Consider the following 23,158-nt stretch of genomic DNA (forward strand, 5'->3'; position numbering starts at 1 on the left):
AGCTACCTTCAGGTAGTCTCTGGTCCAGGGTGTTAGTACAGCTACCTTCAGGTAGTCTCTGGTCCAGGGTGTTAGTATGGCCTGCTGAAGTCTCAGCAGGAGGCATGTTAACTCCATGGACCAGAGTGTTAGTGCTGCTTCCTGAAGTCTCAGCAAGGGGCATGTTAACTCCATGGACCAGAGTGTTAGTGCTGCTTCCTGAAGTCTCAGCAAGGGGCATGTTAACTCCATGGACCAGAGTGTTAGTGCTGCTTCCTGAAGTCTCAGCAGGGGGCATGTTAACTCCATGGACCAGAGTGAAGGATATACCTACTTTCAATGATGACCTCTATCACAAAATGTGTCATTATTGTGAAGTTGGAAAAAGCGGTTTGTGGTGCGTTATCGTATTTCTCTCATACGGCCTAATTCACTGGCTTTCAGTGAAGTGAGCAATTACCTCTTTGCGTCCCAAATGGTACCCTGTTCCCTATATAGTACCCTACTTCTGACCAGGACCCTATGGGCCCAGGGGTGCTATTTGGAACCCAGACAGAGAGTGCAGTAGGTAGCTAGCCCTGTGTGACAATATGATAAATAACTAAGTGCTGTTATATGTGCAATTCAGATGTAGTATCTTAGATCACTCTGTTGCAGGAGAACCATCCTGCAACGCAGGAAACATAAAACTTGTCATGCATTTGTCATTTCCATTCATGACTTGATTTTCCATTATGAGCAATGTAATCAACCCTTACAAAAAAAAAGTCCATTAATTATAATCCACATAATAATTCACATCTCCTGTTGCTACGGGATTATTTTCCTGCTGTAGCAACCTGGCTCAAATTAAGATCCTACATCTGTAGCCTACTTTGATAGAGCAACTTGGTGTGTTTTGGGGACTGGTGGGAAGCACTTTGTGAAATAAATAGTTTTGCGCTTTTCAGGCCAATTTAGGTGCTTTAGATGTATAATTAGTGAAATATCATCATACCAAAAATGTCTTTGTTCATTGTAATCTGTTTTCCATCGTAGTTGAACCCAACAGTCAACTGTTGGGTTAATAGTATAATAATATATGAATAATATAATAAATAATAATATATGCCATTTAGCAGACGCTTTTATCCAAAGCGACTTACAGTCATGTGTGCATACATTCTACGTATGGGTGGTCCCGGGGATTGAACCCACTACCCTGGCGTATATTTTATGTCAATAGAGTAGCAATACATTTCCTGTTGCAGTAACTTATTATACAAGTGGATTAGGCTCACTTTACAATCTGATTGGTTAAGGATCAGTTTTCAGCTGATTTTCAAAATAAATTTGGAATTTTAAAAAAAATGTGGGGGGAACTCATTCTGTGTTGTCTATTTTATATAATATTTCAGTCTCAAAAGAAAAGGTCACGACACAAACGTTGGGAAAATCCAAATAATTTTACTGGAAAAATATAATTAAAAAGACACATGAATAACAGACGATCCTTACAACAGCTGTATACAACAACCCCCAATGATCCTCCAGCTAGCACTACACTGACAAAGTCTGGTCGGACTTTCACACAGGCTCTGCATCCCAAATGGCACCCTACACCCCATCTAGCACACTACTTGTCAAAAGTAGTGATCTATATAGGGAATAGGGTGTCATTTGTGACACGTACTAGGACCGGAGTTCAGAAGTCATCAAGGTGACACATCTAACTGGCATATTCACACTCCCCAGTAGCTTTAACAGCTACGGAAACCAAAAGCCTCCGATTCCCACAACAAACATTCAGCTGAACAGAACAGGAACCGACACATTGGTAGGGTCAGATCCAGGGTCGCGTGGTGTGTCTCTGGATTAAGGGGTCAGTCTGAGTCCCCCTCTGCTGTGACCCCTATGGCTCCTACAGCTCCAGCCAGCTCCTCCTCGCTGCCTTTCAGACGATCACCTGGACACACACACACACACACACACACACACACACACACACACACACACACACACACACACACACACACACACACACACACACACACACACATCTATACTTCAGAAAAGGGTGTAGCACAAAATACAAAGGATCTGATATTGGCGTAGAGGAGACATAACTGTAGTGCCCAAGCTGCTGCCACCATGTATTCTTCATTGTCTTTAGCTCCTACCATGTTTATCATTTCACAACAAAACACCTGGAACGGCCCATTTTAGACCGTTTACAGCCCCTCCAGACTGAATCTATCCCATGGTGCTTTCTGATGGAATATGTGGGCCGAAGCCAAATCTATTCTGAGAATGTAGATCACAGGAAGAGTAGAGGAATCACATCAAGCCTCCCTGGACTCTGGAATCCACAGAGCAATTAGTCACTAACTCTATGTTCAGACCAGTCATATATAGTCTGATACAGTCACTAACTCCATGTTCAGACCAGTCATATATAGTCTGATACAGTCAGACCAGTCAAATATAGTCTGATACAGTCACTAACTCCATGTTCAGACCAGTCATATATAGTCTGATACAGTCACTAACTCCATGTTCAGACCAGTCATATATAGTCTGATACAGTCAGACCAGTCAAATATAGTCTGATACAGTCACTAACTCCATGTTCAGACCAGTCATATATAGTCTGATACAGTCACTAACTCCACGTTCAGACCAGTCATATATAGTCTGATACAGTCACTAACTCCATGTTCAGACCAGTCATATATAGTCTGATACAGTCACTAACTCCACGTTCAGACCAGTCATATATAGTCTGATACAGTCACTAACTCCCATGTTCAGACCAGTCATATATAGTCTGATACAGTCACTAACTCCACGTTCAGACCAGTCATATATAGTCTGATACAGTCCTAACTCCATGTTCAGACCAGTCATATATAGTCTGATACAGTCACTAACTCCATGTTCAGACCAGTCATATATAGTCTGATACAGTCAGTAACTCCACGTTCAGACCAGTCATATATAGTCTGATACAGTCACTAACTCCATGTTCAGACCAGTCATATATAGTCTGATACAGTCAGTAACTCAGACCAGTTCAGACCAGTCATATATAGTCTGATACAGTCACTAACTCCATGTTCAGACCAGTCATATATAGTCTGATACAGTCAGACCAGTCATATATAGTCTGATACAGTCACTAACTCCATGTTCAGACCAGTCATATATAGTCTGATACAGTCAGACCAGTCATATAGTCTAGTACAGTCATAACTCCATGTCAGACCAGTCATATATAGTCTGATACAGTCACTAACTCCATGTTCAGACCAGTCATATATAGTCTGATACAGTGATATAGTCATAACAGTCAGACCAGTCATATATAGTCTGATACAGTCAGACCAGTCATATAGTCTGATACAGTCAGTAACTCCATGTTCAGACCAGTCATATATAGTCTGATACAGTCACTAACTCCATGTTCAGACCAGTCATATATAGTCTGATACAGTCACTAACTCCACGTTCAGACCAGTCATATATAGTCTGATACAGTCACTAACTCCATGTTCAGACCAGTCATATATAGTCTGATACAGTCAGACCAGTCATATATAGTCTGATACAGTCCCTAACTCCATGTTCAGACCAGTCATATATAGTCTGATACAGTCAGACCAGTCATATATAGTCTGATACAGTCCCTAACTCCATGTTCAGACCAGTCATATATAGTCTGATACAGTCAGACCAGTCATATATAGTCTGATACAGTCACTAACTCCATGTTCAGACCAGTCATATATAGTCTGATACAGTCAGACCAGTCATATATAGTCTGATACAGTCAGACCAGTCATATATAGTCTGATACAGTCAGACCAGTCATATATAGTCTGATACAGTCAGACCAGTCATATATAGTCTGATACAGTCACTAACTCCATGTTCAGACCAGTCATATATAGTCTGATACAGTCACTAACTCCATGTTCAGACCAGTCATATATAGTCTGTCCCTAACAGTCAGACCAGTCATATATAGTCTGATACAGTCAGAACTCCACAGTCAGACCAGTCATATATAGTCTGATACAGTCACTAACTCCATGTTCAGACCAGTATATAGTCTGATGTTCAGACCAGACCAGTCATATATAGTCTGATACAGTCACTAACTCCATGTTCAGACCAGTCATATATAGTCTGATACAGTCAGTAACTCCACGTTCAGACCAGTCATATATAGTCTGATACAGTCAGACCAGTCATATATAGTCTGATACAGTCAGTAACTCCATGTTCAGACCAGTCATATATAGTCTGATACAGTCAGACCAGTCATATATAGTCTGATACAGTCACTAACTCCATGTCCAGACCAGTCATATATAGTCTGATACAGTCAGACCAGTCATATATAGTCTGATACAGTCACTAACTCCATGTTCAGACCAGTCATATATAGTCTGATACAGTCAGACCAGTCATATATAGTCTGATACAGTCACTAACTCCACGTTCAGACCAGTCATATATAGTCTGATACAGTCCCTAACTCCACGTTCAGACCAGTCATATATAGTCTGATACAGTCACTAACTCCAGTCATATATAGTCTGATACAGTCACTAACTCCATGTTCAGACCAGTCATATATAGTCTGATACAGTCAGACCAGTCATATATAGTCTGATACAGTCACTAACTCCATGTTCAGACCAGTCATATATAGTCTGATACAGTCAGACCAGTCATATATAGTCTGATACAGTATGACCAGTCATATATAGTCTGATACAGTCACTAACTCCATGTTCAGACCAGTCATATATAGTCTGATACAGTCAGACCAGTCATATATAGTCTGATACAGTCAGTAACTCCACGTTCAGACCAGTCATATATAGTCTGATACAGTCACTAACTCCATGTTCAGACCAGTCATATATAGTCTGATACAGTCAGACCAGTCATATATAGTCTGATACAGTCACTAACTCCATGTTCAGACCAGTCATATATAGTCTGATACAGTCAGACCAGTCATATATAGTCTGATACAGTCAGTAACTCCACGTTCAGACCAGTCATATATAGTCTGATACAGTCACTAACTCCATGTTCAGACCAGTCAGATACAGTCAGACCAGTCATATATAGTCTGATACAGTCACTAACTCCATGTTCAGACCAGTCATATATAGTCTGATACAGTCAGTCATATATAGTCTAACTCCATGTTCAGACCAGTCATATATAGTCTGATACAGTCACTAACTCCATGTTCAGACCAGTCATATATAGTCTGATACAGTCACTAACTCCATGTTCAGACCAGTCATATATAGTCTGATACAGTCACTAACTCCATGTTCAGACCAGTCATATATAGTCTGATACAGTCAGACCAGTCATATATATACATAGTCGTTCAGACCAGTCATATATAGTCTGATACAGTCATAACTCCATGTTCAGACCAGTCATATATAGTCTGATACAGTCACTAACTCCATGTTCAGACCAGTCATATATAGTCTGATACAGTCACTAACTCCACGTTCAGACCAGTCATATATAGTCTGATACAGTCACTAACTCCATGTTCAGACCAGTCATATATAGTCTGATACAGTCAGACCAGTCATATATAGTCTGATACAGTCATATAAGTCTGTTCAGACCAGTCATATATAGTCTGATACAGTCACTAACTCCATGTTCAGACCAGTCATATATAGTCTGATACAGTCACTAACTCCATGTTCAGACCAGTCATATATAGTCTGATACAGTCACTAACTCCATGTTCAGACCAGTCATATATAGTCTGATACAGTCAGACCAGTCATATATAGTCTGATACAGTCCCTAACTCCATGTTCAGACCAGTCATATATAGTCTGATACAGTCACTAACTCCACGTTCAGACCAGTCATATATAGTCTGATACAGTCACTAACTCAGTCACTAACTCCACGTTCAGACCAGTCATATATAGTCTGATACAGTCACTAACTCCATGTTCAGACCAGTCATATATAGTCTGATACAGTCAGACCAGTCATATATAGTCTGATACAGTCACTAACTCCATGTTCAGACCAGTCATATATAGTCTGATACAGTCAGACCAGTCATATATAGTCTGATACAGTCAGACCAGTCATATAGTCTGATACAGTTCAGACCAGTCATATAGTCTGATAGTCTAACTCCAGTTCAGACCAGTCATATATAGTCTGATACAGTCAGTCATATATAGTCCATACAGTCAGACCAGTCATATATAGTCTGATACAGTCAGACCAGTCATATATAGTCTGATACAGTCACTAACTCCATGTTCAGACCAGTCATATACAGTCTAACTCCAGTCAGACCAGTCATATATAGTCTGATACAGTCACTAACTCCATGTTCAGACCAGTCATATATAGTCTGATACAGTCAGACCAGTCATATATAGTCTGATACAGTCACTAACTCCATGTTCAGACCAGTCATATATAGTCTGATACAGTCAGACCAGTCATATATAGTCTGATACAGTCAGTAACTCCACGTTCAGACCAGTCATATATAGTCTGATACAGTCACTAACTCCATGTTCAGACCAGTCATATATAGTCTGATACAGTCAGACCAGTCATATATAGTCTGATACAGTCACTAACTCCATGTTCAGACCAGTCATATATAGTCTGATACAGTCAGACCAGTCATATATAGTCTGATACAGTGATACAGTCAGACCAGTCATATATAGTCTGATACAGTCAGACCAGTCATATATAGTCTGATACAGTCAGACCAGTCATATATAGTCTACAGTCACTAACAGTCAGACCAGTCATATATAGTCTGTCACTAACAGTCAGACCAGTCATATATAGTCTGATACAGTCAGACCAGTCATATATAGTCTACAGATACAGTCAGACCAGTCATATATAGTCTGATACAGTCACTAACTCCATGTCAGACCAGTCATATATAGTCTGATACAGTCAGACCAGTCATATATAGTCTGATACAGTCAGACCAGTCATATATAGTCTGATACAGTCACTAACTCCACGTTCAGACCAGTCATATATAGTCTGATACAGTCACTAACTCCATGTTCAGACCAGTCATATATAGTCTGATACAGTCAGACCAGTCATATATAGTCTGATACAGTCACTAACTCCATGTTCAGACCAGTCATATATAGTCTGATACAGTCAGACCAGTCATATATAGTCTCAGACCAGTCATATATAGTCTGATACAGTCACTAACTCCATGTTCAGACCAGTCATATATAGTCTGATACAGTCAGACCAGTCATATATAGTCTGATACAGTCACTAACTCCACGTTCAGACCAGTCATATATAGTCTGATACAGTCAGACCAGTCATATATAGTCTGATACAGTCACTAACTCCATGTTCAGACCAGTCATATATAGTCTGATACAGTCAGACCAGTCATATATAGTCTGTCATATAGTCTGATAGTCAGACCAGTCTGATCAGTCACTAACTCCAGTCAGACCAGTCATATATAGTCTGATACAGTCAGACCAGTCATATATAGTCTGATACAGTCACTAACTCCATGTTCAGACCAGTCATATATAGTCTGATACAGTCAGACCAGTCATATATAGTCTGATACAGTCAGACCAGTCATATATAGTCTGATACAGTCAGACCAGTCATATATAGTCTGATACAGTCACTAACTCCACGTTCAGACCAGTCATATATAGTCTGATACAGTCAGACCAGTCATATATAGTCTGATACAGTCAGACCAGTCATATATAGTCTGATACAGTCACTAACTCCACGTTCAGACCAGTCATATATAGTCTGATACAGTCAGACCAGTCATATATAGTCTGATACAGTCAGACCAGTCATATAGTCTGATACAGTCACTAACTACCAGTCATATATAGTCTGATACAGTCAGACCAGTCATATATAGTCTAATACAGTCAGACCAGTCATATATAGTCTGATACAGTCAGACCAGTCATATATAGTCTGATACAGTCAGACCAGTCATATATAGTCTGATACAGTCAGACCAGTCATATAGTCTGATACAGTCAGACCAGTCATATATAGTCTGATACAGTCAGACCAGTCATATAGTCTGATACAGTCAGACCAGTCATATAGTCTGATACAGTCAGACCAGTCATATATAGTCTGATACAGTCAGACCAGTCATATATAGTCTGATACAGTCAGACCAGTCATATAGTCTGATACAGTCAGACCAGTCATATAGTCTGATACAGTCACTAACTCCACGTTCAGACCAGTCATATCTGGTCCCAGCATAACATCCACTGTATTTAATACAATAACAAACTGACGGATAAGTTCAGCGATGGCCTTCTGTGTTCTCCTCTCCAGCTTCTCCAGCTTCTTCGCCACGTCTCGTTTCAAATCCCTTCAATCAGAAACAGGATATTAGACCACAACAACAAGGCATACGGAAATTAACCAAGAATTAGACTTGTTCTACTCTGAAGTATAACGTCTTAGTGAAAATGTCTTACCAGTCAGGCTTCCTGGGGGCTAGGTTGGCCAAATCCTACGGAGGAAATATGATCACATGTATTTAAAATGGTGGAAACTTAACATGAACACTAATCAAAACAGCAGGCTATCTACTAACTGATCACAGAGGGCTTTGCATATCTGAACTATTTAAAGATCACCAACTTACCACTTCTTCAATGACCGACTCTGGGCTTTGCATATCTGAACTATTTAAAGATCACTAACTTACCACTTCTTCAATGACCGACTCTGGGCTTTGCATATCTGAACTATTTAAAGATCACTAACTTACCACTTCTTCAATGACCGACTCTGGGCTTTGCATATCTGAACTATTTAAAGATCACTAACTTACCACTTCTTCAATGACCGACTCTGGGCTTTGCATATCTGAACTATTTAAAGATCACTAACTTACCACTTCTTCAATGACCGACTCTGGTTTCCTGCATCTAGCTGCTCCTTCACTTTCTCCTCCACTGGAACAACACAAAGCATGTCTTATGTACAGCTGCATCCTGTAGTAGTTACAGCACCAGTCAAAGGTTTAGACACACCGACTCATTCAAGAGTTTCTCTTTATTTTTTACATTGTAGAATAATAGTGAAGACATCAAAACTATGAAATTACACATATGGAATCATGTAGTAACCAAAAAAAGTGATAAACAAATCTAAATATTTTTTTAAAATGTTAGGTTCTTCAAAGTAGCCACCTTTTGCCTTGATGACAGCTTTGCATACTCTTGGCATTCTCTCAACCAGCTTCATCAGGAATGCTTTTCCAACAGTCTTGGAGTTCCCACATATGCTGAGCAATTGTTGGCTGCTTTTCCTTCACTCTGCTGTCCAATTCATCCCAAACCATCTCAATTGGGTTGAGGTCGGTTGATTGTGTAGGCCAGGTCATCTGATGCAGCACTACATCACTCTCCTTCTTGGTAAAATAGCCCTTACACAGCCTAGAGGTGTGTTGGGTCATTGTCCTGTCGAAAAACAAATGATATTCCCCACTAAGCCCAAACCAGATGGGGTGGCGTATGGCTGCAGAATGCTGTTGTAGCCATGCTGGTTAAATGTGCCTTGAATTAAAAATAAATCACGGACAGTGTCACCAGCAAAGCACCCCCCCCCCCCACCTCCTCCTCCATGCTTCACGGTGGGAACCACACATGCGGAGATCATCCGTTCACCTACTCTCCGTCTCAAAGACACCGCGGTTGGAACCAAAAATCTCAAATTTGGACTCATCAGACCAAAGGACAGATTTCCACCAGTCTAATGTCCACTGCTCGTGTTTCTTGGCCCAAGCAAGTCTCTTCTTATTGGTGTCCTTTAGTAGTGGTTTCTTTACAACAATTCAACCATGAAGGACTGATTCACAGTCTCCTCTGAACAGTTCATGTTAAGATGCATCTGTTACTTGAACTCTGAAGCATTTATTTGGGCTGCAATTTCTGAGGCTGGTAACTCTAATGAACTTATCCTCTGCAGCAGGTAACTCTGGGTCTTCCTTTCCTGTGGCGGTCCTCATGAGAGCCAGTTTCATCATAGCGCTTGATTGTCATTTCTCTTTGCTTATTTGAGTTGTTCTTGTCATAATATTGACTTGGTCTTTTACCAAATAGGGCTATCTTCTGTATATGTATACCACCCAACCTTGACAAAACTGAATGTCTCAAACACACTAAGAAGGAAAGACAACCCACAACTTAACAAGGCAGACCTGTTAATTGAAACTGGCTCTTCAATGCCAAGAGTGTTCAAAGCTGTCATCAAGGCAAAGGGTGGCTACTTTGAATAATCTCAAATATAACATATATTTTCATTTGTTTAACACTTTTTTGGTTACTACATGATTCCGTAGGTGTTATTTTAAAGTTTTGTAGTATTCAGTATAAATAGTCAAAATAAAGAAAAATGAGTAGGTGTCCCCAAACTTTTGACTGGTACTGTATGTACTCAACATCCTCACCACAGCAGTGCCTTCCCCAAGCTATTCTCTGGAGATAACTCCTCATCACTTCAGATGTCTCACCTGAAACAGGCTTGGCCTTGGGCACCTGTCTCTCCTTCAGCTCTTCATCCTCTGGGGTGTAGTTCCTCAGCTTCAGCTCTCTACTCAACACAAAACATGGCTTTAGTGCTGTGCATTGCTTTATACCCATAAGCTATACCATAAACAGGTGTGTGAGAGAGAGAGTATGGTAAAGCACCAGGTGGTGGCAGTGTAGCCACATGTTTTAGGTCCTACTACAGAACCAGCTGAGGAGAGGAGACAGTCTACAGGCCTAAACTACATGTATTAGGTCCTACTACAGAACCAGCTGAGGAGAGGAGACAGTCTACAGGCCTAAACCACATGTATTAGGTCCTACTACAGAACCAGCTGAGGAGAGGAGACAGTCTACAGGCCTAAACCACATGTATTAGGTCCTACTACAGAACCAGCTGAGGAGAGGAGACAGTCTACAGGCCTAAACCACATGTATTAGTCCTACTACAGAACCAGCTGAGGAGAGGAGACAGTCTACAGGCCTAAACCACATGTATTAGGTCCTACTACAGAACCAGCTGAGGAGAGGAGACAGTCTACAGGCCTAAACCACATGTATTAGGTCCTACTACAGAACCAGCTGAGGAGAGGAGACAGTCTACAGGCCTAAACCACATGTATTAGGTGCCTACTACAGAACCAGCTGAGGAGAGGAGACAGTCTACAGGCCTAAACCACATGTATTAGGTCCTACTACAGAACCAGCAGAACCAGCTGTATTAGGGAGAGGAGGAGACAGTCTACAGGCCTAAACCACATGTATTAGGTCCTACTACAGAACCAGCTGAGGAGAGGAGACAGTCTACAGGCCTAAACCACCTACAGAACCAGCTGAGGAGGAGACAGTCTACAGGCCTAAACCACATGTATTAGGTCCTACTACAGAACCAGCTGAGAGAGGAGACAGTCTACAGGCCTAAACCACATGTATTAGGTCCTACTACAGAACCAGCTGAGGAGAGGAGACAGTCTACAGGCCTAAACCAAACACAGCTACAGTTTGTCATCTCTGGAGGTTACTATACCAGTCAGGGAATAAGGCCTCCCTTTATTCTGCTGAACACATCTCATTAGTATTCTCCATCTGCTCAATGGGTCTGTCTCCAGCACAGCAGATAACAGCTGAGGAGAGAGCTGGTGTCCCACATGCTACGATAGATTGTCATCGATCATTTTTTTAAATGGTATTTTACCTTTATTTAACGAGGCAAGTCAGTTAAGAACAAATTCTTATTTTCAATGACGGCCTGGGAACAGTGGGTTAACTGCCTGTTCAGGGGCAGAACGACAGATTTGTACCTTGTCAGCTCGGGGATTTGAACTTGCAACCTTTCGGTTACTAGTCCAACGCTCTAACCACTAGGCTACCCTGCCGCCCCAAGGGCCCTCTTGGTGGAATTCTTAGCGAGCTTGGATGACATCTCTGTAGGATAGACTGTTTGAGCCCAAAGACAGGAGAAAACCTAACCTTCAATGTATGCATCCCAAATCACCCTATTCTCTATATAGGGCCCTGGTCAAGAGTAGTGCACTATATAGGAAATAGTGCACTATTGGGAACACAGCCTGAGAACATGACTTTGAATAGGGATTCCTCCAGAGGGAGTGAACAGTGATTGGAGCATGGATCAGTGTTGAAAGGGGGACACCTAGTCAGTTGTACAACTGAATGCCTTCAACTGAAATGTGTCTTCTGCATTTAACCATCTGAATCAGAGAGGTGCAGAGGGCTGCCTTAAACATCCACGTCTTCGGCGCCCGGGGAACACTGGGTTAACTGCCTTGTTCAGGGGCAGAGCAATAGATTTTAACCTCGTCAGCTCTGGGATTCGATCCAGCAACCTTTCGGTTACTGGCCCATCGCTCTAACCACTAGTTGAGATATAGGCTATAAGGTAGCTGGAGGAGATAGCAGAGAGTCTGTTGGGGATAGGTCTGAGTGTTGAGATGTAGGCTAGGTTAGTTGGAGGAGACAGGGATAGGTCTGGGTGTTGAGATGTAGGCTAGGTTAGCTGGAGGAGACAGGGATAGGTCTGAGTGTTGAGATGTAGGCTAGGTTAGCTGGAGGAGACAGGGATAGGTCTGGGTGTTGAGATGTAGGCTAGGTTAGCTGGAGAAGACAGGGATAGGTCTGGGTGTTGAGATGTAGGCTAGGTTAGCTGGAGGAGACAGGGATAGGTCTGGGTGATGAGATGTAGGCTAGGTTAGCTGGAGAAGACAGGGATAGGTCTGGGTGATGAGATGTAGGCTAGGTTAGCTGGAGGAGACAGGGATAGGTGTTCAGATGTAGGCTAGGTTAGCTGGAGGAGACAGGGATAGGTCTGGGTGTTCAGATGTAGGCTAGGTTAGCTGGAGGAGACAGCAGAGGGCCTGTTGGGGATAGGTCTGGGTGTTGAGATGTAGGCTAGGTTAGCTAGAGGAGACAGGGATAGGTCTGGGTGTTGAGATGTAGGCTAGGTTAGTTGGAGGAGACATAGGTGGGATAGGTCTGGGTGTTGAGATGTAGGCTAGGTTAGCTGGAGGAGACAGCAGAGGGCCTGTTGGAGATAGGTCTGGGTGTTGAGATGTAGGCTAGGTTAGTTGGAGGAGACAGGGATAGGTCTGGGTGTTGAGATGTAGGCTAGGTTAGCTGGAGGAGACAGAAGAGAGCCTGTTGGGGATAGGTCTGGGTGTTGAGATGTAGGCTAGGTTAGCTGGAGGAGACAGGGATAGGTCTGGGTGTTGAGATGTAGGCTAGGTTAGCTGGAGGAGACAGCAGAGAGCCTGTTGGGGGTGAGGCATCTATCAGAGTTAGCAGTCAACCAACAGGCAGGTCAATACTTGTGTGGATCCAGGCTGGAATGCTGACATACTCTGGTCCACCACAGCTCAAAGCAGTCAGCTCAGAGCTACAGTGCATTCGAAATGTATTCAGATCCCTTGACATTTTCCACTTTGTTACGTTACAGCCTTATTCTAAAATTGATCAAGTAATTGTTTTCCCTCATCAACCTACACACAATTCCCCGTAATGACAAAGCGAAAACAGGTTCGCAAATATATTAAGAATTAAAAACAGAAATACCTTATGTAAGTATTCAGAACCTTTGCTGTTAAACTCTAAATTGATCTCAGGTGCATCCTGTTTCCATGGATCATCCTTCAGATGTTTCTACAACTTGATTGGAGTCCACCTGTGGTAAATTCAACTGATTGGACATGGAAGGGAACACACCTGTCTATATAAGGTCCCACAGTTGACAGTGCATGTCAGAGCAAAAACCAAGCCATGCGGTCGATGTAATTGTCCGTAAAGCTCCGAGACAGGATTGTGTCGAGGCACAGATCTGGGGAAAGGTACCAAAACATTTCTGCAGCATTGGAGGTCCCCAAGAACACACTGACCTCCATCATTCTTAAAAATTGAAGCAGTTTGGAACCACCAAGACTCTTCCTAGAGCTGGCCGCCCGGCCAAATTGAACAATCAGGGGAGAAGGGCCTTGGTCAGGGAGGTGACCAAGAACCCGATGGTCACTCTGACAGAGCTCCATAGTTCCTCTGTGAAGATGGGAGAACCTTCCCGAAGGACAACCATCTCTGCAGCACTCCACCAATCAGGTATTTATGGTAGAGTGGCCAGACAGAAGCCACTCCTTAGTAAAAGGCACAAGACAGCCCGCTTGGAGTTTGCCAAAGGCACCTAAAGGACTCAGACCATGAGAAACAAGAGTGCCTGAATACCAAGCGTCACTTCTGGAGGAACCCTGGCACCATCCCTACGGTGAAGCATGGTGGTGGCAGCATCAGGCTGTGGGGATGTTTTTCAGCGGCAGGGACTGGAAGACTAGTCAGGATCGAGGGAAGATGAACAGAGCAAAGTACAGAGAGATTCTTGATGAAAACCTGCTGGAGAGAACTCAGGACCCCAGACTGGGGCGAAGGTTCACCTTCCAACAGGACAACGAAGGAGTGGTTTGGGGACAAGTCTCTGAATGTCCTTGAGTGGCCCAGCCAGAGCCCAGACTTGAACCTGATCGAACATCTCTGGAGAGACCTGAAAATAGCTGTGCAGCGACGCTACCCATCCAACCGGACAGAGCTTGATAGGATCTGCAGAGAAGAATAGGAGAAACTCACCAAATACAGGTGTGTCAAGCTTGTAACATCATATCCAAGAAGACTTGAGGCTGTAATCGCTGCCAAAGGTGCTTCAACAAAGTACTGAGTAAAGGGTCTGAATACTTATGCAAAACATGATATTTCAGTTTTTTCCTTTTAATAAACTTACCAACATTTCTTCAAACCTGTTTTTGCCTTGTCATTATGGGGTATTGTAAGCTGATAAATTGGTAAAAATAAATAAATAAAACCTTAAGAAAAAGGCTGTAATGTAATAAAATGTGGAAAAAGTCAAGGGGTCTGAATACTTTCAGAATGCACTGTACTTTCCATGGACCTACAGTAGCGTAGCAGTAACCTATAGACTGGCCCTAGTTGTCAGAACATGGGAGAAAACAGAACTGTTCACAATCAGCCTACATGAAAGCAACAGGAAGTCATGGAGGACAACCACGTCTGCTGCATTACAGCCATCTTGGTCTTTCGCTGTTCTGCAATCTGAGCTCCCATGCAATTTTAATAACTACATAGCTGGTCACAAGATATTGTCTCAGAAGACTAACAGAGGGGTGGAAAAAAACATGTTGCAAGTAGCAAAGTGTTTGTACCCAGCGTCCATACCACGGCCAGTACTGTTCCACTCTCTTCAGAAGTACTTCCTGAGTTTGACCCACAAAACAAAACACACAAACCCAGGCTGGCTGCATCCCACACGGCACCCATAGGGATCTTATCAAAAGCAGTGCACTAAATAGGGCATAGTGTGTCATTTGGAACGCAGTAGAGGGATTTGCAATGGCCAGCCTGTGAGTGCACTGCCAGCCCAGTGCTGCCTGGACTATCATTAAACATAAACAATGGAAAAAAAGAGTCTGTCGTGTGGGAGGAAGAGAGAGATGGCTGCTTTTGTTCCTGCAGCTGACTGGGCTCTGTGTTTCAGCTGCAGGATATTTGTGCAGCTATTGTTTAACACAGGACAACTACTCCAGCCCAGAGTAAACACTGAACACAGGACACCTGACTGGGAGGATGAGGTGCATTGGGAGACCTTGGTCTAATTCACGATAGGCACCCATCTGGAACAAAAACTGACTGACTACCTGAAGGACAACCTGAAATTGTCCAACATGAAATGCTTGTTTTTGTTTTCCGTCCACTAATGAAAAGGCTATTAAAAGGTGACAAAACCTGGTCGCTCCTCTTCAGCTGACCTCCCAGGCCTGAGGTGACAAAACTTCCTGTCTGGTTCAAAACCCGGGCTACTCCAGGTGACAAAACACCGGGCTACAGGTGACAAACACCGGGCTACTGAGGTGACAAAACACCGGGCTACTGAGGACAAAACACCGGGCTACTGAGGTGACAAAAAACCGGGCTACTGAGGTGACAAAACACCGGGCTACTGAGGTGACAAAACACCGGGCTACTGAGGTGACAAAACACCGGGCTACTGAGGTGACAAAACACCGGGCTACTGAGGTGACAAAACACCGGGCTACTGAGGTGACAAAACACCGGGCTACTGAGGTGACAAAACACTGGGTAACAGTGGGCATTTAGCAGAGCTGTTAGCAGCACTGCTACTAAAATCATGGCCGCCACTGCAAAATAATTTAAATAAATAATTATGTACTTTTTAGGATGGTCAAATGTTTTCAATGTAAACTTAAAATCACTAAAACCAGATATAAAGTATGTAGAAAAGATAAATGGACCTAATATATATATTATATGTACACTACCATTCAAAAGTTTAGGGTCACTTAGAAATGTCCTTCTTTTTGAAAGAAAAGTACATTTTTGTCCATTAAAGTATCAAATTGATCAGAAATACAGTGTAGACATTGTTAATGTTGTTAATGACTATTGTAGCTGGAAACAGCTGATTTAAAAAAAATGGAGTATCTACATAGGCCCATTATCAGCAACCATCACTCCTGTGTTCCAATGGCACGTTGTGTTAACTAATCCAAGTTTATCATTTGAAAAGGCTATTTGATCATTAGAAAACCCTTTTGCAATTATGTTAGCACATCTGAAAACTGTTGTTTGATTAAAGAAGCAATAAAACTGTCCTTTAGACTAGTTGAGTATCTGGAGCATCAGCATGTGGGTTTGATTACAGGCTCAAAATGGCGTGAAACAAAGGACTTTCTTCTGAAACTCGTCAGTCTATTCTTGTTCTGAGAAATGAAGGCTATTCCATGCGAGAAATTGCCAAGAAACTGATGATCTCTTACAATGCTGTGTACTACTCCCTTCACAGTACAGCGCAAACTGACTCGAACCAGAATAGAAAGAGGAGTGGGAGGCCCCGGTGCACAGAGGACAAGTACATTAGAGTGTCTAGTTTGAGAAACTGTCCTCAACTGGAGGCTTCATTAAATAGTACCCGGAAAAACACCAGTCTCAACGTCAACAGTGAAGAGGCGACTCCGGGATGCTGGCCTTCTAGGCAGAGTTGCAAAGAAAAGCCATATCTCAGACTGGCCAATAAAAAGAAAATATTAAGATGGGCAAAACAACAGACACTGGACAGAGGAATATTGGAAAAAAAGTCTAAGTTTGAGGTGTTTGGATCACAAAGAAGAACATTCATGAGACCCAGAAAAAATGGTAGAGAAGTGCTTGACGCCATCTGTCAAGCATGGTGGAGGCAATGTGATGGTCTGGGGGTGCGTTGGTGGTGGTAAAGTGGGGGATTTGTACGGGGTAAAAGGGATCTTGAAGATGGAATCGCTCCATTTTACAACGTCCCGTACACAGCACTTAATTGGAGCCAATTTCCTCCTTCAACAGGACAATGACCCAAAGCACAACTCAAAACTATGCAATAACCATTAAGGGAAGAAGCAGTCCGCTGGTATTCTGTCTGTAATGGAGTGGCCAGCAGTCACTGGATCTCAACCCTATTGAGCTGTTGTGGGAGCAGCTTGACCGTATAAGAAGTACCCATCAAGCCAATCCAACTTGTGGGAGGTGCTTCAGGAAGCATGGGGTGAAATCTCTTCAGATGACCTTAAATTGACAACTAGAATGCCAAAGGTCTGCAAGGCTGTTATTGCTCCAAATGGAGGATTCTTTAACAAAAGCAAAAGTTTGAAGGACACTATTATTATAATTAAAAACAAAAACATTATTTATAACCTTGTCAACATCTTGACTATATTTCCTATTCATTTTGCAACTAATTCATGTATGTTTTCATGGAAAACAAGGACATGTCTAAGTGACGCCAAACGTTTGAACAGTAGTATGTATGTATGGATGTACAGTGGGGCAAAAAAGTATTTAGTCAGCCACCAATTGTGCAAGTTCTTCCACTTAAAAAGATGAAAGAGGCCTGTAATTTTCATCATAGGTACACTTCAACTATGACAGACACAATGAGAAAAAAAATCCAGAAAATCACATTGTAGGATTTAATGAATTTATTTGCAAATTAAGGTGAAAAATAAGTATTCATGTGACAAATACTGCCACAAGACAGGAGTTAGTACAATTAGCCAGGCCACAAGACAGGAGTCAGTACAACTAGCCAGGCCACAAGACAGGAGTCAGTACAACTAGCCAGGCCACAAGGCAGGAGTCAGTACAACTAGCCAGGCCACAAGACAGGAGTCAGTACAACTAGCCAGGCCACAAGACAGGAGTCAGTACAACTAGCCAGGCCACAAGGCAGGAGTCAGTACAACTAGCCAGGCCACAAGACAGGAGTCAGTACAACTAGCCAGGCCCAACAAGACAGGAGTCAGTACAACTAGCCAGGCCACAAGACAGGAGTCAGTACAACTAGCCAGGCCACAAGACAGGAGTCAGTACAACTAGCCAGGCCACAAGACAGGAGTCAGTACAACTAGCCAGGCCACAAGACAGGAGTCAGTACAACTAACCAGGCCACAAGACAGGAGTCAGTACAACTAGCCAGGCCACAAGACAGGAGTCAGTACAACTAGCCAGGCCACAAGACAGGAGTCAGTACAACTAGCCAGGCCACAAGGCAGGAGTCAGTACAACTAACCAGGCCACAAGGCAGGAGTCAGTACAACTAGCCAGGCCACAAGACAGGAGTCAGTACAACTAACCAGGCCACAAGACAGAGTTAGTGGTTCCCTGTATGAAAACATGTCACCATAAAACATACACATGTAAACAAAAAGAAGAAGTGATGTTTTTAAATTTTTATATCAGACGGTTGTTGACCGTGACCCAAGTCACAAAGCATAACAATGAGGACTAGCAGGCCTCCTCCCAGTCCTGCATTTTCCTGGAGAGGCTTCCTGTCCACCAGCTGGAACAATCAAAACGGACTCATTCTCCAGTACAGTACAACAATCACATGCTGCAGGAATGTCAACAGCCGTTCATCAAGAATAGCCAGGCTGCTGGGACAAGCCCACTACGGGGCTGTCACTGGCTGGCTCAGCCAAACAGACTGAAGGACATTCCCCGATTGTGTTGCAAATGGCCACCTATTCAACAGAGCCCCGGTCAAAAGTAGTGCACTATATAGGGCGTAGGGTGCCATTTGGGAGGGAGACCAAGTCTTAACGGCCAAAACTGTGGCTTGCTTGAACAACAACAGATGTAGTGTCATTTGGAGGACGTTTGCTGCAGTAGAACAAAATACCAATGTAAACAAAGGGCCGGAGGGTCAAGGAGGAAGATGTAAAGTGGACTTTGGTTGTGTTGGTCGCACTCACACACACTGGTAGACTACAGTGTGTGTGTGTGTGTGTGTGTGTGTGTGTGTGTGTGTGTGTGTGTGTGTGTGTGTGTGTGTGTGTGTGTGCGTGCGTGCGTGCGTGTGTGCGTGTGTGCGCGTGTGTGTAACTGATAAAAATCCAAACTCTTTTAGGCGAGGGGCCTATCCCTAGTAGGGAAACACTGGTGCCGTATTATGTAGCTATAAGTTGAGGAGCCATGATGACTAGCTAAATGTCGAGGGGCCATACTGAACAGAGCATCTGCCAGCTAGCTAGCTACAAAGAAAAAAAGTGTGATGATATAAAATGCATTGTAGGATACAAATGGGATCATCACACGGAGTTCTCACTACCTAAGAGCTCCATCTTGAATCACTCCTGAGACGCCCTCTAGTTTGGGACCGTATCAACAGCAGCAGAGGAACGCCCAACTGGGTTCTGTTATATGGAGGCGGAGTTGAGGTGATATCTGGTCGCGGATTGGGTAGAACAACAACATGTAGTCACCATCAGTCAATTGTAGTAAAAAATGTTCCATTCTGAAAAGGCTGTTACATTCTGTTACCTATGTTAGTCCTGTACAACTACAGTCCTTCTGCAGGGTGCTGAGGTGTATACCTTCAATACAAACTTGACATTTTTTCACGTACTATGCAAACTGAGATTCAATTGGGCTATCCGGGATCCTCAGGACGTCCCTACCCTAAACCCTAACCATTTAAAAAGTTCAGTTCAAAATGGGGACCCAATGGACCCAATTGAATCTTAGCTTACATAGTACGAGCAACGAGGGAAAAGTCGGTTTAAAGTATGAATTTCATCACCCGGCAGAAGGAATGTGGTTGTACATAGAGACTAACATATTAGAGACTAACATAGGGACTAACATATTAGAGACTAACATAGGGACTAACATATTAGAGACTAACATAGGGACTAACATATTAGAGACTAACATAGGGACTAACATATTAGAGACTAACATAGGGACTAACATATTAGAGACTTAACATAGGGACTAACATATTAGAGTAAAACCAAATGCATGCTTTTCAACCGATCGCTGCCTGCACCCGCATGCCCGACTAGCATCACCACCCTGGATGGTTCCGACCTTGAATATGTGGACATCTATAAGTACCTAGGTGTCTGGCTAGACTGCAAACTCTCCTTCCAGACCCACATCAAACATCTCCAATCGAAAATCAAATCAAGAGTCGGCTTTCTATTCCGCAACAAAGCCTCCTTCACTCACGCTGCCAAGCTTACCCTAGTAAAACTGACTATCCTACCGATCCTCGACTTCGGCGATGTCATCTACAAAATGGATTCCAACACTCTACTCAGCAAACTGGATGCAGTCTATCACAGTGCCATCCGTTTTGTCACTAAAGCACCTTATACCACCCACCACTGCGACTTGTATGCTCTAGTCGGCTGGCCCTTACTACATATTCGTCATCAGACCCACTGGCTCCAGGTCATCTACAAGTCCATGCTAGGTAAAGCTCCGCCTTATCTCAGTTCACTGGTCACGATGGCAACACCCATCCGTAGCACGCGCTCCAGCAGGTGTATCTCACTGATCATCCCTAAAGCCAACACATCATTTGGCCGCCTTTCGTTCCAGTACTCTGCTGCCTGTGACTGGAACGAATTGCAAAACAAAAAAAAAAAAAAAATATAAAAAAAAAAAAGCTGAAGTTGGAGACTTTATCTCCCTCACCAACTTCAAACATCAGCTATCCGAGCAGCTAACCGATCGCTGCAGCTGTACATAGTCTATAGGAAAATAGCCCACCCATTTTCACCTACCTCATTCCCATACTGTTTTTTATACTGTTTTTATTTATTTATTTTTCTGCTCTTTTGCACACCAATATCTCTACCTGTACATGACCATCTGATCATTTATCACTCCAGTGTTAATCTGCAAAACTGTATTATTCGCCTACCTCCTCATGCCTTTTGCACACATTGTATATAGACTGCCCATTTTTTTCTACTGTGTTATTGACTTGTTAATTGTTTATTCCATGTGTAACTCTGTGTTGTCTGTTCACACTGCTATGCTTTATCTTGGCCAGGTCGCAGTTGCAAATGAGAACTTGTTCTCAACTAGCCTACCTGGTTAAATAAAGGTGAAATAAAATAAAAAATAAAATAAAGAGACTAACATAGGGACATGTAAGGGTTTTCAGCATTGACACTTTTACAAGAATTGACTGATGGTGGCTCAATGTTGTTAAATCAATTTGTCACATGACTGGTAAACATCCTAGACCCACTTCCATTTGCTTACCACCCCAATAATCTACAGACAATGCCATCGCACTGCCCTATCCCATCTGGACAAGAGGAATACCTATGTCAGACCACTCATTGGCTATAGCTCAGCCTTCAACATCATAGTACCCTTTAAGCTCATCATTAAGCCCGGGCCCTGGGTCTGATCACGGCCCTGTGCAACTGGTTCTTGGCCGCCCCCAGGTGGTGAAGGTAGGAAACACCACTTCACTGATCCTTAACACAGGGGCCCCACAAGGGTGCGTACTCAGCCCCCTCCTGTACTACCTGTTCACCCTACTGCGTGGCCATGCACGCCTCCAACTCAATCATCAAGTTTGCAGACGTCAACAGTAGTAGACCTGACTACCAACAATGACGAGACCGCCTACAGGGAGGAAGTGAGGACCCTGGCGGGGTGGTGCCAAGATAATATAACCACTCCCTCAAGAAAACGAAGGAACTGATCACAGACTTCAGGAAACAGCAGAGGTGCACGCCCTATCCATATCGACTGGACCGCAGTGGAGAAGGTGGAAAGCTTCAAGTTCCTTGGCTTCAAGTTGCAAATCTCCAAGTTGCTTAACTTGGGGCGGCAGGTAGCCTAGTGATTAGAGCGTTGTACTAGTAACTGAAAAGTTGCTGACGAGGTAAAAGTCTGTTGTTCTGCCCCTGAACAAGGCAGTTAACCCACTGTTCATAGGCCGTCATTGAAAATAAAAATTTGTTCCTAACTGATTTGCCTAGATAAATAAGATTTATTTTAAATAACAATAAAAATACATCACTGACAATCTGAAATGGTCCACCCATGCAGACAGTGTGGTGATGAAGGCACAGCAGCGCCTCTTCAATCTCAGGAGGCTGAAGAAATGTAGCTTGGCCCCTAAGACTCTCAGAACCTTTTACATATGCACAATTGAGAGCATTATGTCGGGCTGTATCACCGCCTGATACGGCAACTGCACCGCCCACCACCACAGGGCTCTCCAGAGGGTGGTGAGGTCTGCCCAACGCTTCACCTGGGGCACACTACCTGCCCTCCAGAACATCTACAGCACCCGATGTTACAGGAAGGCCAAAAATATCATCAAGGACATCAACCACCCGAGCCACTGCCTGTTCACCCCGCTATCATCCAGAAGGCGAGGTCAGAACAGGCGCATCAAAGCTGGGCCCGAGAGACTAAAAAAGCTTATATCTCAAGGCCATCAGACTATTAAATAGCCATCACTACCCGGTTACTCAACCCTGCACCTTAGAGGCTGCTGCCCTATATATATAGACATGGACACATTGGCCACTTTAATCATGGAACACTATTCACTTTAATAATGTTTACACACTGCTTTACTCATCTCATATGTGTATATTGTATTCTATTCTACTGTATTTTAGTCAATGCCATGCCAACATTGCTCGTCCTAATATTTATATATTTCTTAATTCCATTCTTACTTTTAGGTTGTGTGTATTGTTGTGAATTGTTAGATACTA

General features: G+C 43.1%; 1 protein-coding gene across 2 annotated transcripts; it reads right to left on the reverse strand.

Moving 5' to 3' along the window:
• Nucleotides 1-1,405: 1,405 nt before the first annotated feature.
• Nucleotides 1,406-10,701, reverse strand: LOC124019595 (coiled-coil domain-containing protein 12-like). 2 transcript variants are annotated; one of them, XM_046334982.1, is made up of 6 exons: nt 10,553-10,701; nt 8,952-8,993; nt 8,870-8,889; nt 8,511-8,545; nt 8,325-8,401; nt 1,406-1,924 (listed from the first exon to the last, which is right to left on the reverse strand). In XM_046334982.1, exons 1-6 carry the CDS (start codon nt 10,680-10,682, stop codon nt 1,842-1,844), a joined length of 387 nt encoding a protein of 128 aa, XP_046190938.1. In that variant the 5' UTR covers nt 10,683-10,701; the 3' UTR covers nt 1,406-1,841. The 2 variants fall into 2 exon arrangements, 1 of the variants encoding a protein (XP_046190938.1); XR_006835809.1 differs by lacking the exon at nt 8,870-8,889 and having other exon boundaries at nt 8,933-8,993; nt 10,553-10,627.
• Nucleotides 10,702-23,158: the final 12,457 nt, after the last annotated feature.

Source organism: Oncorhynchus gorbuscha, unplaced genomic scaffold (genome assembly GCF_021184085.1).
Source record: "Oncorhynchus gorbuscha isolate QuinsamMale2020 ecotype Even-year unplaced genomic scaffold, OgorEven_v1.0 Un_scaffold_634, whole genome shotgun sequence".
Classification (NCBI taxonomy): Eukaryota; Metazoa; Chordata; class Actinopteri; order Salmoniformes; family Salmonidae; genus Oncorhynchus; species Oncorhynchus gorbuscha.